The sequence below is a fragment of the Onychostruthus taczanowskii genome, unplaced genomic scaffold, assembly GCF_017590055.1.
Source record: "Onychostruthus taczanowskii isolate IOZ18803 unplaced genomic scaffold, ASM1759005v1 scaffold32, whole genome shotgun sequence".
Lineage (NCBI taxonomy): Eukaryota > Metazoa > Chordata > Aves > Passeriformes > Passeridae > Onychostruthus > Onychostruthus taczanowskii.
Window position 1 is genome coordinate 7,987,404 of NW_024500572.1, and position 20,048 is coordinate 8,007,451.

Genomic DNA, 20,048 nt, shown 5'->3' on the forward strand with positions numbered 1-20,048 from the left:
CTACATGAATCTCTTCCAACAAACACGGCTTGGCCTCAAAAGCAGCTCCTTACCAGACTTGCTTTGAGTGCAGCATCTCCCCAGCACCTGGGGGTTCACTGGAACCACCACCCCAACCCACGTGCCCAACAGCTCAGGAGTGCCCACTGCACCTGAAGCTTACAGATGGAGAGCTTACAGCCACTTCTGGTGAAACACAGGAAATCTGTGATGTATTTCAAACTAATCCCACTGAAACAAGGATCACAACAATATTAAGTCGATCAGTTATTTGTCAAAATCTTCCTGGAGCCAAGCAGCTGTGCAGTTGTACCTTGAAGTCCCTTCCTGAAGTGCATGCTACAGTGAACACACCTTCTGCCAGGGGAACAGCCACAGCCAACAAAAATGTTAAGAACACACAGAAACATAGTGAAAATGAAATTCTGTATTATTCTTGGGGGGAAAAAAATTGTATTCTGCAGTGAAAGCCAAGGAGGGGAATGAGAGATGCATTTTTACAAGCCAATCCCAGAGCTGTTACACACCTGCCAGTTACGGTTAAGCTTTCTTTAGTTTCAGGTCACATTTTTTGCTTTTCATATTAACTAGAGAAGTTTTTAGCTGCCATTATCCAGCTACACCTTTTAAGAGTTAAATTCTTTGAAGAAGAATTAAAAGTCCATGACAGTGATATGAACTTACTTGCACTGCTCCCAGAAATCACACATTTCAAATCCCTGGTTGGAGAAAAACCTTTTTGTACTGAAATGAAACCATTTTGTTTCTAAGGATTACACAAGTAAAAATGTTCAAGATTTCATGGGAACAGTGCAATATGAATATCCATATAAAGAGTGTCTGTGAAAAAGCCTGTGAACCATCAGGTAACACTGACATTGATTTGCATCATTCAAGGGGTCAAGATTTCATCATTTTCTCACACCAAAGATAAAACATTCTGCCTGTCTATAAAGAAAGCTCATCTGTGGGTTTTTAAATTTTTTTTTTTTTTGGGATGGCTTCCCTAACTTAATTGGTACAAGTTGTTACACAGGGGGACACACACCTTGAGCAGCTCCAGCTCTGCCTGCAGGCTGCTCCCCGTGCACTCCCAAGGAGGGGCGGGCTTGGCTCAGCCAATGGAGCAGCTCAGGCCAAAGCAAAGTCCCAGTCGTTCTAGATATGCACGGAACTATGCTGGTTTGGTAATACAGGGACACAATTTAATGATTTTCTTTGCATTTGTTTTTACAAGATTCAGATGCCAAAAACAAAACAGAACATTAAGTTACCTGATTTAAAAAAGAAAATCACAAACGTTTACAACATCAAAAGAATAAGACGAAATATAAACCTTTGCTACTTACAATTGATCTATACAGATTAACCAAATCACAAATCTGTCACAATATAAATGTTTAATTGTTACAATGAATAAGAACATACAGAAAATGATTTATTTATTTTTTATAAAATCTTCCTTTGCTTTTTTATTTTAAACTTACCATTAACTAAATTAGCTATGCAGGACTTGTGGGGTACATGACTAAGAAGGCACCAACAGTACAAAGCAAAGACAAAGCAGTTTGAGTATTTTAAGAGTGCTCTACACTGATACAACACGAGAAAAGGCAACAATAGTAAGTAAACCAGCTGCAACCTTTAGAAATTTGTTCTAGATTTACACATGTAGTCCAACTTTTACATTTCTGCCGATGTGTCACTTGGTTTGATCACAGCACATGCTACAAAAACCACTGTAAGCTTCACTTTACTAATGTGCACTTTTCACTAATTTAGTGTCTTGATTTCAATTGTTAACTAAACCATTTTGAACCACAAATGTATTTAAAACTTAGTAAAAGGATTGTTTGGACTTTTTTGTTTAAACCACTGCATTTACAAAAATATTTCCCCTAAAATCTGGGATTGCTTGAAGACATTGCTGTACAAATATAAAAGTACTATGCAAGGGACCAAATTCATAAGTATATGGTGTGTATGTATAGACCTATATTTATACCATATCACTGTGCTGTAACAACACAATAAATTTATCAATAACCAAGGACTATATAAACTACACTAACATAAGCAAATATATATTAATAAAGTTTAAATCTATAGTACAGTTGCTCAGCAAACAACTTTGACATGGTATAAATATATCATAGCATATTACAGTGGGCAGCAACAACAGGTTTTTCTTTCTCTCATTCTGCAAGGAAAGCCCTGCTCAGCTCCTCAGCTTTTGTTTGGCCACTGCCGAGTTCTGTCCCCGCTGCCGCTCCCGGAAGCTCCCGGCGCACGCGGCCCAGCTCTGGCGTCACCGGGGTGAGGAAGAGTCTGGCCACAGGCAGGACAGCAGAGTCAGAGGCTTGTTTGCCAAAGCATCCATGAGAATTTTGTGTTTGCATATTTTTCTTCAGCTGTAAGGTTGGAATGTTTTTGACAGTGAACTGTTTACATTCCTTATTCCCAAAGCATCTTTACCATGAAATATGCATGCTACTTCGATTAAGAGTTGCTGTTCTCCGCTTTAAAATATAAAAACTGCATAAAGAAAAGAACCCAATGTAAAATGATGAAATAACTGACCTAACACAGTGTTGTTAGAGGCACCTTCTTTAAACTATTTTTAAAATCTCACCAAAAAAAAAATCGTGCTTCAGCATTTGACGCATCAACAAATTCAACCCAACAATGTTTACTGGATTCAGTAAAAGGCCGATGAATGTGGTTATGGATCCTGATGGATGCCAATTGGATCCAGCAAAAGTAGCTAAGGAAGAAAGCCCAAAAGCACCAGACATTAGGTAAAGCAAATCCTCGGCTTCTCACTCAGAGAGACAGGATGCAAGGGTAAGTCTACACCACCCCAAACATCCCAAATTAAAGACAGTATTAAAAAAAATAATTGGGAAAGAGAAGGGTGAAGTAAGCTGCCGAAGTTCTTCCTTAATAAATTAAAACGGAGGTGTTACAAACTAATTTCAGTAACAGTCATCTTTCCAACCATGCCAAAAATGATTCCCGTTGTAATGATGATCATGCAAGTAGCAGAGATTCTAGAACTATTTCAACTTCTCAAAACTGAGTGAGAAAAGCATTTTGGTAAAGATGTGTAGAAAGGTCAAGAGAAATTTCTACACTGGTATCAACAGTCAAGTGCATATTTCTTCTACAGAAATGTTTTTAGCATAGGTTCCATACCACGATTCCATGATCACTTGTGCAGTGTCCTGACAATGCTCCGAATTTGTTCCCCACGTCAGAGATTTATGTACCACAGGAACTTCCTAATAGAAAATGCCCTTTAATGATGAACCCTTGCTTATTAAAAATTAGTTTTGGCAGATTAACACTTAAACTATAGGAAAACAAAATTGAAATGGAATCTTGTAAGCACCCTTATCTACTGGAGTCTAAGTTAATGGCTTTCTAGATTTCTCTGAAGAGCAGACTAAATGGTATGAGGAAGCCTGGAGTTATTAACCAGCCAGCATCCTTATGTACTACAGTAGCAATTGAACCTGATTTCCATTCAAAGACATTACCCAAGAGGAAACCAAAAACTAATTCTTAATGTTAATGTGAAGATATAAGATTTAAATTTATTTCCAGGAATTACAAGTGCATTTTGTTCATATTAGCAAGCAGTCTTTATACAATCCATTCTTCACTGCTGCCAAAATAAAATGAGAAAAAGACAGCAGAGATATGAAAAGCTAAAAATAGAACTATTTTTCCTAAGTTATTTGTTGAATAGCATTTCAGTTGAACACAACTCAGAGGTAACAATAGATTATTTTTTTTTCTCAATCATAGGCATGTGGCACTTAGACAATCATCTTTGCACAGAAAGCTTTAACAGTCATGCGAGGGCACAGTAATTATTTTAAACAAGGCAAATTTCTCACCACAGAGAGCAGTGGGGAAAGAAAAGGAGGCACTGCACTGGAACATAACACCTAGTAAACTCCACATTATACAATTTCAGTAACAAATACTTGAAAAGATCATTAAAAGGTATACAATTTTAAATGTTATTTAGTGCTAGCTTTGTTTGGTTGTCCTAACTCAGCATTATCAGAAAAGTTTGATAGTACTTGACAACAGAACAGTACTTCATGTCACGAGCTCATGGAGGCTTGATTACAAATCACCATAGTGTAGGTTGCAAGAAATGAACTTGAGATGCTGACATGCTGTAGGAGCAAAAGTAAAATCAAACTTTCTCATTTGAAGATGCAGTGTTCCTCTCTGCAAGAATCTAAATGTCAGTGATTAGATTCAAATGTCAAAACTATCAATCCTCATTTGAAGCATTTCATTGGTAAGCAGGATGTAGACTGAGTTAATTAACATGATATTCTGATTTCTTGCTTTTCTTGCTTGGCTGCCTCGCCCAGGAAAAGCACTGGCCATGGGGTCACGGTGCCATCGTGGTCTGTGTTAACCCTTCCAGCACTCAGGGAGCCAGGAGCAGCTGCAGCTGCCACCTTGCCTTTGCACAGGCCGTACAAACACTACTGCATGGTAGAACTTTGGGAGTAGTATGCCTCCAACACGGGTAAACTTTAAATGATCTCTCTTAGGAAAAGCAGGGAGAAAAAGGTACAAATTTTGTCAATACATGGAAAAATGTTTCTTAGATGAATTCAGTTAAGTTGGGCTCCTATGTGGCTCTTACACTGGATAGAATACCTGTATGTACAGCACAGGACACCCAAACAAGTGCATAAGCAAGATTAACATGAACACAACTTATGCTGCAATCCATAGCATAATGGTACACTCTGCCGGATGCTAACCAACCATTTCTATTTAAAAAGGACGTGCAAAAAAAATCTGGGATGTCACTGACTTAAAGTGCCCTGAATAGTAGCTTTTCTAAAAAAAAAATGCCAGCGACTTCAGTAAAGTCAGAAAAACACAGTTCATGGTGTAAACGTCTTACAGGTTAATGAATTATCTTCTTGGATATTGATCCAGGAGTGAAAGGAACCACTGCATCTTTCAAACCAGAAAGCAAGCAGTTAAAACACGGGCAGCAGTAGGTGCACGTACAGTACAGTACTGCAACAGGTCAACAATGGGCATTACGCATAGGAGTGTCAATTACAATTCTTCAGGCTTAAAAGATTCATTGAAAGCATGAAAAGCCAAAACTACCAGGAACCGCCCTCCTGAATGGCTCAAAGGAGTTAGTGGATAAGCTGAGAGAGGCCACAAGACATGACCAACAATAAAGAACTGGGAAGAGGAACAGCAACATTTGAGCATGCCCAGTCCTTTAAGTCCTTGTCCTACAAGAGAGCAGAGATATATTTCAGTGAAGCAAGTTTAACATCACCTTTTAAAACAAGCCCTTTCCCATTTCTGTGCTCTGTGCACTCTGTTCACCATCGGCCAGAGCCAGCAGGATCTACAGATGTTAAAAAAGAACTCAGAGACAGTAAATCTCAGGGCATTCCATTTTAAACTATTAATTCTTCAAAAGATTAAGAAGATTAAACATAACTAATCAATGAAGTAACATTGTTTGTCTGAACCAAAAATCGGTTCTTTTCATATTTCTTCTCAATTCCAAAACCCACAGCTCAGGGGAAACTTTGAATCTTGAGAAACAGCCCAGTGAGAAGAGCTGGCTGATTGAGCAAAGAGGGAGTGTGCAGGAGAACAGGAATGCACAGCAGGACAGTTACTGTGCATTTGGAGCCAACTCCTGGGGACTGGCCCTCACTAGGATGTCAAGCAGCCATGTTTAAACTGCTGTGCTATGGCATAGCTGGCAATCCTAACCACAAATGACTCGGACAAATTACCAGCATATCCTCATCAAGCTAAGTACAATGTTTCAATTTCAGTATTATGCTGGCCAAATCAACTCTGCATAGTAGCATTTGAAGGTAAGGATTTTATCAAACCAGAAATTTCTGCTAGCAACAGATCACTGATATCTTTATCCCTAATCCTTTTATCCCTTAATCCCTAATACAACCTAGGTAAGTATGGTCTGAGCAAAGAGGCAAGCATGAGATCACAAACCATGATTTACCACATCAGTAACCACTCACTACCCTTCCTTAAGACTACACCCTATTAGGAACAGGCTCCATCTGTTCCTAAAGATTTCTGTAACTTTCTTCCACCATGTGCACATGCACAGCTCTGTTCTCACTCAGAAAACACGGGTGGGACATTAACACCAGCCAGTTACTGTGTCCCAGGTCTGCTCTACTAACAATGCCAACTAACAGAACCAGTGTGTGAACCTCAGATTTCCCTACCTTTTCATTATTACAACAGTTCCAAGCTTAAATACACAAAATGCAGTATTTGTAAAAACTGAAATTTGTTCATTTGTGAGCTTCTATACATCTAAATATTTAAGCCAGTGGCAACAGCAGTTACCCCATTAAAGTAAAAACTGTACTTTTAGAAGTTTCCCCACTTTCTTTTCTTCTTCTTTCCTATTAATTCATAATTAAATGAAAACCTGGGGGTACATGCAATGCAGAAACTGAAATCACATTTTTAGTGCAGAAAAATTATTGCTTATAGCAAAGCCACAAAGTTCCTGCACACTGCCAGCAGAGCTGTGGATTTCTGGCAGCAAGGAAGTGCCCTGGCTCAAAACTTCACCTTCCTGCTGGAACTGCCCACGCAAAGCGTGATTGCAGAATGCTGCTCTGAGGGGGGAAAGCACAGAGAGCACAAAGCAGGAAACCAAGGGCAGCCTGTTGCCTTTGGCTTGTTTTTCCTTTCCACTCATAAAAATGTGATACTTTCCCCTATCAGTATCACAGAAGTTTCACAGGTACTCCAATCAAGTCAGTGTTTGACCAGTTTGGTATGAAACTCCTGAGACTTGCAAGCCTTGTGGTACAGGAAGACCAGTTAAGGTCATTGATTTTAAAAAACAGTCAGTAAATATCAGTACATTTCATCTTAAATTGAACTTTCAGACCTTCAAAATGCTGGGAAGATTAATCATAATTCATTTATGAATACTTAAATACCTATTCTTATTTACTCACACTATTTGGGAGCTACTTAAAACTAAAGATAATTCCCTACTGAAGTGTCATGTGTGGGTTTTTTCCTTTAAAATATAACTTAAGAGATTTCTCCTCTGTATATTACATTTAGGAGGAGGTTTTTTAAAGAGCATTTGAAGCCATATGACAAAATTATGTATCTGTAAAATATGAAGAACATTGCCCCCTAAGTTTTTTTAAAAATAGAATTTGCATTTCAATGTGTTACCATTGCTTTTATTCTAAGCAGCACTATTGAAATGCAATTCTTATTCCCTAAATGTAACCTACAAGTAAGGTAAACACCTCGGACAGTTGCCTGGATTCCATGTGGACACCTCAGTGCTGTGGGCAAACAGAAACTTTCCTCAAAAACAGGACAGAACTGAGGTCAGCTCCTTGGACAGGGAGTTACTGGTACTGGGAAAGGGAAGTCCTGCATTTCACCAGCAGCACCAAAGTCCCAGATGTCCCCCCTGCCCCAGTGTCCCCTGTTGCTGTGACTTTACCTATGCACGATTTAAGATCGGTATCCTGGCTGGAATCTTGCGGTTTCCTCAAAAATCAATTCTTTCAGCTTTTCCTTCGGCAAGTCATCCAACTCCATATCAAACTTGAAGGGGGCTTCAGCTACAGGCTTAATAACACAAAGAAATGTGATTAATGTCACCGTGCTGCTGAATTTCATGCAGTCCTTTTATGGATGGGGGAAAAGTCTGGAAATGTCCTTCACAAAACACCTAACACTGAGCAGCCTTCAAGGCAGAACTCCCCCTATTAGTCCTATGTGTGCTTTATGTATTAATTTACCAAATTTTACAGGAAACACAGTAAGTAGCTAGTCAAATCCTAATTACAAGTTGAAATATTTATTTGAGGGTCATAACTCAGTATCTACTTGAAGAAAAATATTATCTTAAACATTTTTATTTATTGGAATAAACATATCTGGCCCTTAAGTAAAACTAGGTTATTTCCTCCTCCCCTATTTCTTCACAAAAAGGAGCCAGAAATCTCCTCAGAATTGTATATAAACTACAGTTCCAATTCAGGCTTTTAAAGCATAATCTGATGGCAAACTCAGTGATTCTCCTTCTTTACCTCAGACATTATAAAACCAGGCCTCACATGAGCTGAGAATCTCCATTTTCTGGAGAGGGAGGACACCTTAGTATCTATTTATTGTGTAGCATCTCCTATGTGTTGTACTAAAGTGAGAAATACAAATTTTAGTAAATTGATGCAATTTGTTCTTCAATTCCGTTAGTGCAGTAGAAATACAACCCCTGAAGTAAAGCAGAAAATAATCAGCTGGATAATTTTACCAATATTTACATTTTAACAATGTCTTTACCTCATCACTTGGATCATAATACTGCTCCAGATATGGATGGGCTAAAGCTTGCTCCACTTCAATCCGCTTATGAGGATTAAAGGTCAACATTTTATCCAACAAATCAAGTGCTAAGAGGCAAAAAAGTAAGCAAGGGTTTAATACACACTCCAAAAAAGTGTCACAAAGCTTGACCTTATCCAGACAATACCCACAACCCAAAGTCTGTGCTAATGGCAGCTCCCCCCTGGAGCTCCCCTGCTGTAGCTGGGAGCTGGAACGTGGGCACAGAGGCTGTGCCTGCCCCTCTCTCAGCATTCCAGGGCAGCACCTGCCCCAGCAGAGGTGTTACCCTGCCCAAGCCTTTCAGCCCCAGAATGAATGGCAAGGCAAGCAGTGCATCGAATCCTACAGCACAATCTGGCTTGAACTACAACAGAAATTAAATAGATGAGACTTCTTCTTCTCTCAGAAAAATGCTTTGGATTTTTGTGCCAAAATCCAAACTAAGATGGAGCTTTTCTGAAATAATTATGAATATGTTCTTATTCTGAAAAGAAAACTTGGCTGTTTACAGATGAAAATATCATCCAGAAGTCATTAGAAGTTCTAGATCATCACAGTGAAATATTCTGGCACAACCAGCAGCAGAGAAGATACCCTCCAGAGAAGATGAAAATACATTTATATTCATGAGATTCAGGCAAAATCTGTTGAAGACAACTCGCAAAGAATCCATAAAGAACCTGAAGATTCAGTAAGCAGAGAGTGAGGTCTGGTGAAACTCTGGACAGACATCACAAATCAGTGCTACTGATTGGTCAGCTACTTTGCCTGTAACATATTTCGCTTTTCCAAGAAGAGGAAAAACTGATTGTAGGAGCAAGAAGCCCTAAGATACCTGCAGTATCCTAAATTCCATCACATTTCTTCTCCTCACCACATCATTTATGAACCAGAATTTTAACAGAGGCTTCTTGATGCAGCGCAGCAGTTGCAGCTTTGCACCAGGATGAGGAGCACACCTGTGACCTCAGGTCACAGCGCAGCCTGGGGAGGGAGGATGCACCGGCGCCTCACCCCGCCGCTGCAGGGAGCTCCTCTGGGCCTCTGCAGCGCTCAGCACTGCACAGGAGACGCCCCTGCACTCGAGGGCAGCTCCCAAAGCCCCAGAGCTGCACCGCAGCCATCACTCTGTGTTTTGCTGTGGCTTCCTCAGCGCCGGGAGCTCCCGCCGGGCACAGCGCTGCCCTGCCCTGAGTGACAGCCAGCTCCTGGAAGCTGCCCTGGCACGGCTGCCCTGGCACAGCTGCCCTGGCACAGCTGCCCTGGCACAGCTGCCCCGGGCTGTCACTGCCAAGGGGCTGCACCAAACGCACACTCCCCCTCAGCTCAGGTACCAGCACTGCTGCCATCTGAGCTGTCAAAGCCCACAGGGAGGATTCTCACACTGATGAGCACTGTTATAAAAGCAGAATAAATCACTGCTGTTTTCCTCAATGACAGGGATAATCAGCTCCACACAGTTCCATCTGCAGAAATCAGCTTTTACATGGTAATTCAGTACCTGATCATATCCACTAAGAGTAAATTATCATATCAGTTAAGAAGTGACTTATGAATTGTACTAGAGCAGGTAAAAAAGCACTGTACTGTGAACACAACCACCCTTAAACTGTACGAAGTTGAGTATAAAAGGTAAATTAAAAACTATCTAGCAAAAAAAAAAAATTTACTCTTTACTAAAGCCTTGCTAAGAAAGGCTAACAAATAATATATTCCTTGCTTCTATAACTTTTTCTCCACACATCCTAACTGAATTATTTAACCCATTAAATATTAAGCTTTCATGGTACCTAAGGATCCCACCCACTGACGAGACCCTGTTTAAGCCACACCTGATGCACAGGTGTAAAAACTCTACCCAGGGCAGCAGCAAGCAGCTGCCTCCTGTCTGAAGTTAGAAACAAAGTTCAAGATTGTTTGATGCCAGTGTTGGAATCCAGTGCTGATGATCAGCTCTTGAATAATGTACTGTACTTCCAAGGAATTATTTAGCCCATTAAATGTTACGCTTTCATGGTACCTAAGGATCCCACCCACTGACGAGACCCTGTTTAAGCCACACCTGATGCACAGGTGTAAAAACTCTACCCAGGGCAGCAGCAAGCAGCTGCCTCCTGTCTGAAGTTAGAAACAAAGTTCAAGATTGTTTGATGCCAGTGTTGGAATCCAGTGCTGATGATCAGCTCTTGAATAATGTACTGTACTTCCAAGGACAGCGACAAGAGTTTGGATTCCATATGTATGTTAAAAGACCAAATGCCACAAGAGGTAATCTTAGAGTTATTAAAAATTGCATTAAAAAGATAAACTAGTGTGAGGGCTTTGTGCTGGTTTATGATTTTATATTAGATTTACAGTGCTATTTTAAGGCGCCTGCATGTTCTACTTCCAGTATAAAGATAAATTCTTAGGTTATAGAAGCTCCCATCCTGCCATTGCTTGGATACAATGTAATAGAATATAAAATACCTTTGGGGTCAGCGTTTGGAAACAGCCTGTTCCATGGTACCTTATTTTTGTGTGGTAGAGAAAGTAAGTAGTTTCTGGCCTTTAAATTTATTATACAATTCAAATCTTCTTGGGAAGGGGATCCAAGTATACCTAAAAAACAGGAATACAAACAATAGTGCATTCTCTGAAAATCACATTAACACAGCTGTATCATATTTGCTAAAACTCAGTATTAAACTGCTGGGAAGGAGATTTCAGACCAAATGTTTTAGGGATAGAGAATACCGGAGTAGATTTAAGAAACTTTTACTAAAAACCATTTGTTAAATAGATAAATGGATCTGAGTTTTCTAATGATCTGTAATCTCTCAGAAGGATCTCAGTAAGTGGTGTACCTAAAGAAATTTTTAAAAATTTGACCTGCGCCTAATAATATACGAGCTTTTAATTTATTTTTTAAAATTTTGTTTTAAAAATGTATCTGCTGATGTAGTAAATAAATTGCCAAGTATTCTCTAGCTGTCCCCAAAACAATGATTACCTGCAGCAATGCTGAAAAATAACGAGAGGGGACAGTGGCCACACCTGCAGATCCACACCTTACAGAGTGCCCACTGGAGAAAGACCAGCCCAGCTGGCAGGAACGATGGAGAGAGACAGATGGATGTGGAAATGCTGCTTTTCCATAAAGCTTACCAAGGATATGGTTAAGTTGGTCAAGGTAGTGTTTTCCTGGGAAGATGGGTCTGTTGGAGAGCATCTCTGCCAGAATGCAGCCCACTGACCAGATGTCAATAGACTTGGTGTAACCCTGCAAGGGAAGCAGAAGCACATTTTTGTCAGATTTTTATATAATAGCAGCAGCATGTTACTTTAGTAAACTGTGAAAGTGCACACAAATCATCTTTTTCTTTTTCAGATGAGTCGTGCTCGCTCATGCTGTTTGGTTTTTCTGTACAAATGAAATAATTAAGGACCATATATTAAAACACTACTTTGAAGGGGTAGAAAGAACTGAAGTCTCCAAGATACGGTTTTCCAAAAGGATTTTTTAAGTTTAGCTAAATCTGTTACCAACTGCAAATTGTTGAGATTCCCTAATTCTATAACATTTTGGAAACCAGGTATTCTGAATTGCACAGCCCCTGACAGAGTGCTGAGCATGTGTGAAAGCAGCTGTCCCTGAGGGGATCCAAGCAGCACTCCAGGACCAGGCCTTTGGCAAAGGGGGAAATGGCCACATCAACGGCTGTTGGTACAACACGACAGGCAGGAAGAGGTGAAGATGCTGGGAGGAGACCACACCAGTCACTGGGGTACAACAGGAATGGAACAACCAGGGGGATATCCACGTGTACGGCTAACCCGTGCCATCCACAGTGACACCCGCCAGTGACAGAGCCCCACTGTGCCTGGCCTGCTGCCACTGCCTGTCCCCTGGGAAGGCTCTGCCCCACTGACCCCACAGCCACTGGGCACCAGCTCCTCAGGATGTCATCCCTTCACCATTTGTGTTCAAGGCACCAGAATCATAAAAGGAATCACACATTAAGCCAGGAACTTTTAATCTGACCACCTCTTACAAAGACAAAATGTATTTGTTGTGAAAGCCTTTGATAAGTAGATGTGGGCAGCCCAGTGCTGTGAGGGTTTAAAATAGAAGATGTGAGTTTAAAATAAAAGAAGCTGGGGGAAAATGCCCTCAGTTGGTCAGACATCTATTTTCTTGAAGTGCTTGGACATGCTATTGACACACCAAAACAAACCCACCCACTGGAAAAGCTGTAAATCCTACAGGAACAGCTGTCCCAGAATATAAAATACAGCTCCAGGTGTCACCCAGGTGTTTTGCTAACAAGTGTCTGGCTGTGGGAGTGAACACAGGGGTTCTGAAGGACACCCACCACCTACACAAGGATTGGATGCACCTTAAACGGCCACAGAACACAACAGTAAATCCAAATATATAAAAAGCAAAGGAATGATTTCATGAAGACTATGGGTATGCAATTAAGACTGACACATAAGAAGGATCACATGCCTTCATTCAGAATCAGATTCACTCTCATTATACATTCTAAACCCAAGTTAAGATGTCAAGATAACATTAAGGGAACACTTGCAGCCTTGATGGAGGCAGCAGTGGAATGCTCATTCCCAGCACTCCTGTCCTGCTCAGTGGCACAGCAGGTGATGGAAGCATGACTGGCAAGGAACTGGAGATGTGGGAAGATGAGCACGTGATTTCTCAGTTCTAGTACCCAGTAACTGATTCTGGAATTACAATTTATTTCGAGTAGCTCTACTGGAAACCATGCCCACTTCTCCCCAAGACTGTGCATGCATTCTGATCCTAATACCACAGAAGGGCTTGCTGTTCCAAGCACAGCTGGAACTCACAAGGGAGTAAGCAGCAACAGCAGCACCCCAGCAGCTCACTGTGGCCCTTACCTTAGAATTCAGCATGATTTCAGGAGCCCTGTACCAACGTGTGGCCACATACTCTGTCAGGAATCCTGTGTGATCATGATCGGGATCTGCAACGCGAGCCAATCCAAAGTCACAAATCTGGTTGTAGAGAAGTAAATAGGGGGGAAAAAGGCACATTAGACACAATTCCAATACTATAACATTACTGATTCACCACTCCCCAGTCAATGATGTAACATCCACAAATGTTATTGCACAAAAGTGAAGAAAAATGTTTTGGATCAATTAAAAAAATATCCACCTGCCATTCAGGGGCCAGTAAGAATAAACAGTTCATAATTTATGTTCCACTATGGGCTTGCTTACAGCACCTGCCAAACAGGCAAAGATCCACTGCTCCAACCTCTCAGAAACTCACCAGAAAACAAAATGAATAGCAATTAAGACTTCCAGAAAACATAATTAGCAACCAACACATTTGTAACCAAGTTCAACACCCTATTTTACAAAAGCTATCATCATAATTGCATCTTTGCATAAGAAACAACCTATCCAATCATGAGATAATGGTAGACTGGAGAGATTATGAGCTGTTGAAGGAAGCATAAGCCTAAAAGAAAAAAAAAATCTCCCAAAAACAAAACACAAGCAAGGAAATATTTCTCAACCCCTTATAAGGAAAATAGTTTTATCTAACCATGAAAAGAAAAACAAACACCGATTTAGACTAGTGAGTTCAGAAAAAAGAAAAAGGTGGTTTTAGTTCTGCTCTGGTAAGGAGGCTCCATGGTTTTCAGAGCTATTTAGTGTCTAGAGAGAAATTAAGAAAATTGAAAATGTGAAGACAGATTGTTGTAGAGCAGAGCAGCTGTTCCTTTCTTAGCACCCCAAAGGTCAGTGGCAAGGCTGTTGAGAGGCACATTAGACACATTCACAAGCTTCTGCTGCCCCCCCAAAAAATACCAGGTTATGATTGCCACACAAAGTGTATGTCCATGAAAGAATACATACTTTCAGGAAAACCAGGCATCAAATGTAGGAGTGGCAAACAGTGGGAGGTTCCTCTGCTACATTTGTTTTATAATATTTACTCTTAGATAGTTAATTGTGTACAGTAATTATACTGAAAATGTGAAGTGAAAATAGGCTGTAGTCAATAAAGTCAGTAATGGAAAATCCTACCACAACCACAGAAACCTCACTTTGCCCTGGCAGACATTTCTTAATTTTCCTGTAGGGACATCCTGTCAGTGAAATAACTGATAGATCAGTGAGGGAAGAAATACTTCACCTGAATAAAAGCTGTATCTGAAAGACAAAACTCAGCAGCTGACTGTTACACAAAGGGTCTGAAGAAAAGGCAATGATGAATGCCATAAGCCAAGCTGCATGCCATTACTTTAGCTACATACTAAAAAAATAAACCCAGCTCCCTGATTTCTTAGAAAACAACCCCAAAAAGAACCTTTTTAAAGCATGGCAAAGTTCTCCCAGGCTACAGGAACAGGGCAGCTGTCTTGTGTGCAATTAGCTTACATAAAGAGACTCAGTACAAATAATCAGAAGAGCCTCCTCTAAAGACAAACGAAGAAACGAAGAAACAGCTTAAAGACTTCAGAAAATAATTATGCAGCAAGCAAAATTGTTGTAATCTCTTCCTCCTAACCTCAGAAAAAACTAGACAAGATTACAGGCAAAGAGACTTGTGCAGAATTTCAGTATTACACAAAAGCAAAGTGCCAGGGTTTGTTACTATTAAAACAAAAGAAGAAAGACACTCTGTGGTCCAAAGCGAAAAGCAAGAACTGAATTACAGAAGATGTCTCTGAATCTCTCAACTCAAGTAGAAAAATGCTCATGGGATGGAAAGGAAGAATAATGACAAAGAGAGCTCATTAAAATGACAAAAAGCCCCTGCTGACTGGAGCAGAAACAGGTTAAGCAGAAAAGCAGAAACACCATTAGTGAGAAAGACTTCAAGGTTGAAGCTGCAAGGAAGAGGTTTTGGCTGCAGAGCTGACAGGAGTGACAGCACAGAGTGAAAGGGACGCTGGAGATCCAGGGCTCTGCGTGCAGCCCCGGGTGAGGGATGGGCACAGCTCTGGCTGCAGCTGGGGGGGCAGACCCTTCTCACCCTGTGCCCACAGGACACACAGGGAGCTGGTTTTTAGGCTTCTCCACGTGAACAAAAATGGTAACAAAAATAAGTAATCTGAGAGCAATATAGTAATAGGCAAATTTTCTTGGCATTTTCACTAAGTCATAGCAGAGAATAAAAAACTACATAATGAAAGACCCGGGTATGTCAGTCAGTACTTCATGCCTTGGAGAGACAGAACAGATGCTACTGAGACATAAGAAATTACTTCCCTGCTAAATAAATTTTAAAATAATAAATAAATAAATAAATAAATAAAACCAGTATCCTATCTATATATTTAGTTTCCACTTCTTGAAAACAATGTTCTTGCACTCAGCATCGGGGTTTTTTAAACAGAGATGGTTTAAAATTGGATGAAGCTATGAAGCAGATGGGAAGATTTAGGAGGATCATGTACATGCAACCATTTACTAAGCAAATGAAATGACACCAACAGTACTACTATATACTGAAATACCTGCAGTTGTATTGTTGAGTAGCCTGTGCCTCTGTGTATTTGTATAAAAGGAAACAGAGATTCATTGCTACTGATAAGATGGTGGCTCAAACAGTTGCATCTCCTGAGTAACTGGTAAAATCGTGAAACAAACACTAACTTGCATTTTCCTTTAAGATCTGTCTCTCATCACCTTCTTTTCATGCCTGCCACAGTATGTAACAATTCTTGGTTGTTTTATTAATTGTGAGTTTTCATTAATGTAGACAAAATTGATCATGTAGCCAGTCTTCAGAATGGACCAGCATACAAACAGCAAGGAATTGTGTGACACTCTTGGAATTGTGACAAACCTGTACAGCCCACAACTGGTTCACACTTTGAAGAGGGCATTTTTGTTTTGTGGTTTGTTTATTGAGAAAGTTAGAGCTACACTAAAAATCAAAGGGTAACTAGGAGCAACACAGTATTCAACAAACACAGCTGTACCACCTGGGATCAAGCACTGTAAACTCAGTAATTCCACTCCATCTGTGGCCAGCAGCAAATATGTGATGTACAGTGAAAAGGGGAACAAATTCCAATGCCTCTCTCATCTTCCATGGATCTGCCACTGTGGGACTCTAAACCACAGCGAGCACTCAATGAGGGTTTTTTCCTGCTAACTTGCTTGGTGGTTTTTTAAAAACTGCAATATCTACAGTGCTCTGTGATACCAAATTCCACAGCTTAACAATGCTGCAAGTAAACTTCACCTGCTCCTTTCCTCCCTCCCAGCCTTTTCCATAGGTACAGACAACTGCTCCCTAGTCACTGACAACGTTATCAGTGTTGGCAAATTCTACTGGATTCCTCTGTACCCATCCGCGAACACAACTGCTCCCTAGTCACTGTCCCTCTGCCACTGACAACGTTATCAGTGTTGGCAAATTCTACTGGATTACTCTGTACTCATCCCAGCAGAGGAGAACCAGTCTAAAGAGCTCTTTGTGTTATGGAGAGCAGTACTCTGAAATCCTGCTCTCCTCATGTCACTGGGAGAAGTTGATAACTATGATCACATTGAAGACTCAAACCAAATGAAAGGTACAGAATGGCATGTTTTCTGTTTTATTCTCTATTTCTGTTCTATTTCTTCACACTTGGTTAGTTTTACTGAATGCCACTAAGCATTGAACTGACATTTTCCAAGAATCATAACAGCTCATCCTTCTGTAGTATTAACGAGTACAGAGCTGATCACTGGAAATGCAAATTAGGAACATTCCCTCCCTAAGTAATTGCCATGCATTTAATCAGCACTGAATCTCACATGCTGCTTTAGCTGCCCACTAATATGAAGTCCTTTTCCAACAACAAAACATTAACAGTGTAAACAGAGAAACCAAATCTTGAAACATACACAGTTCTGAGTTTACTTCTGAGGTAAACATGACGCTGCTTCAGATCAGGATTTTCACCCATCTTTCAAAGAGGCTGTTTCCAAGTCAGCCTCCAGATGGAAACAGTGATGCACTCATTACAGCAGTCTAACAGATTCTTAGTCACTCAAATCTTGATAATTATCTTATCAAACCAAATAATGTTTTGGCAATCTTTCCAGGACAAAAATCACATTAATACCCAGTAAAAACCCCACATTCATGGTTACAGCAGTTCGTTTATGAAGACCATGGCAGGAGAATCTGTAAGAGATTTCAACTCACCTTGAGATCACACGTGGTGTTAAGCAGCAGGTTGGAAGGTTTGAGGTCACGGTGAAGCACATTGGCTGAATGGATATATTTTAACCCTCTCAGAATCTGGTAAAGGAAGTAACAAATGTGGTCGTTGCTGAGGTGTTGAGTCTTTAGGAGCTTGTAAAGGTCTGTCTCCATAAGGTCCTGCACAATGTATCTGTGAGGTATTAGATGTAAGGCAGCAAAAAAACTTGGTGTCATGTCAGATATCAACACACAGTACCCAAGGAAACTTCTAGAACATCTTTTCTCTCTTATTTGTCTGTTTGATGACAATTATGAAATCATGTGGCTGATTTTTCCTTTAGAAGTTTGGAATCCAATCAATCCTGTTACATGATGCAGCCCTTTACAGAATAAAGAGGCGCCAGCACTTGATCCTCTCAAATTAATCATCATAAACCTCTATTTCTTCATAGTAGAGCTTGACTTTTATTGGAGTCTTAATTTCATCTGATTCCTATCCTGCTTGCCAAGAAACAAAGCATGGTTTTTTGGCTAATGAGTAATAAGCTTCCAAGATACTTGTTTGCAGTTGCATAAAAGCAGGAATGTAGAGGATCTCAATTTCTGATCAATTTTCTCTACCATCTCCCCACTTTTAAAATTCAGTGCTCTTCTCTACTGTATATACTTATTATCCTACATTGAACACAACAGTCCTTCCCTTACCAATATTAAATTCCAATATACTCATTCAGATTATTTTTTAATAAGATTGCAATGAAAATTGAAAGAAGGGGCTTTTGTTTTCTTTGGCAGGACAGGAATGAGTTAAATTTTCTTCCCCCTTAATTCAAGAAAATTTGAGACAATTACAGCAGAGTCTGGCTATTTTACTTTCTCGTCAAAGCAACGAGTTGTAACAGCAGCTCTACTAAGAGCAAATATAGTTCTAGAATTATGTGACTAAATTAAATCTTCTCCACAATGTTGAGTTCTTTGCCTTGGAAGATAGAAATTATTCTCTTTTCCTGGAAAAGAAAGAATTAAACTAGTGCTCATCTACATCAAAACTATAAACTGATCAAATACTATTAACTTCCTTTTTGATTTACAATAATAGAAGCCAACATTTATTAATATTTAGGAAGGAAGAGGATGAAGGGGAAGAAACAATCAAAAGAGAGGAGACAACCATTACTAATGATGCCAAATAACACTTTGAAAGGATACACATCTTTCATCTGTTCAATAGTTGGAGCTCTGATAATGTCATTTATTCCAATAATATTCTCATGCCTGAAGCGCAGTAGGATCTTGATCTCTCTCAGAGTTCTCTGGCAGTATGTCTGATGCTCAAAAGGACTGATTTTCTTTATAGCAACTCGAACTTTGTTGACATTATCATAAGCAGAACTAGAAGAGAATCAATAACATCAATTACAATGAACATTAAATTCATTCAATTCAGAAAGAAAGAATGTGAATTTATTTAATAGAGGGGTGGTGCATTTTGTTTACATTTACTTTTATCAAATGGGGAGAGGTGACAGTGACACATCTTTCAGTCTGGTGAACTGACAAAACACTGTTGTTCTTTCACCAGCCTATTTTGGTCTCTACGACCATTGGCTTTCCCAGCTGACTTGGATCTCTGATTCATGGGTACTGCACAAAGGAGAAGGTATTTGTCCTCTTTGTCAGCCTGTGCAACAACCCAGCCTGAGGTTTTTTCTATATGCTGCAATCATCAGAAGTTTGAGAAAGTTCATCTAGAGTTAACCCATTCACTTTGGGGTGCAGAAAAACCTTCTCTTAAGCAGCAGAATACCACATCCTGTGTCCAGCCCCCAAAACTAATAGCAGTTGTCACAATCTTTCATGCTTCCATCAATCTACACTGTCAGCACCTCCACACAGACACGGAAGAACAAAGGGATGGAGAATTTGTGACAACACCTTTCCAAGTTCAATTCCAAAGATAACAAGAGTTTGAGGAAAGAGAGCTGCATCCAGGTACACACATGGAGTGGAAGCAGGCAGCAGCACAATGGGGATCACAGTGACCCATGGTAAGGCACTCACTGCCTCCTACATGTGCCTGACTCTTTCCAGGAGCTCAGAACGCCATTCCCAGCTACACCAATAAACAGCTCAATAAATAGTACCTCTGTTCAACATGCCTACGCATTCATGACAGCCTGAGTCTAATTAAAAGTCTCAGTGAAACACACCTAATTTTCTGAAATCTGGACTATGAATTCTAACAAGTTTTAGTATGTTTTCTATGGTCGTGTTTATATAAATGACAAAGCATCTCATTATCATAACTTCTACCGTATTAGAAGTATATGTTAATTCAATTAATTAAAATTTAGATGTGTTTATATTATTTTTGTCCCTATTCAAGCCTGCTACTGAATTATTAAGAAATTAAAAAATAATCAAGCCTACATCCCATACA

At 40.0% G+C, this 20,048-nt stretch overlaps 1 protein-coding gene across 1 annotated transcript in view; it reads right to left on the reverse strand.

The window, feature by feature from the left end:
- Positions 1–1,183: 1,183 nt before the first annotated feature.
- The window catches only part of MAPK1 (mitogen-activated protein kinase 1), a 33,878-nt gene continuing 15,013 nt past the window's right edge, over positions 1,184–20,048 (reverse strand). The window contains exons 2-9 of the mRNA XM_041410462.1: positions 18,818–19,000; positions 17,609–17,798; positions 13,327–13,443; positions 11,572–11,686; positions 10,894–11,025; positions 8,380–8,489; positions 7,535–7,662; positions 1,184–5,291 (exon numbers count right to left, since the gene is read on the reverse strand). Of these exons, the coding sequence (XP_041266396.1) occupies positions 7,546–7,662; positions 8,380–8,489; positions 10,894–11,025; positions 11,572–11,686; positions 13,327–13,443; positions 17,609–17,798; positions 18,818–19,000 (964 nt within the window). The 3' untranslated portion in view covers positions 1,184–5,291; positions 7,535–7,545. The remainder of the gene's footprint in view (positions 5,292–7,534; positions 7,663–8,379; positions 8,490–10,893; positions 11,026–11,571; positions 11,687–13,326; positions 13,444–17,608; positions 17,799–18,817; positions 19,001–20,048) is intronic.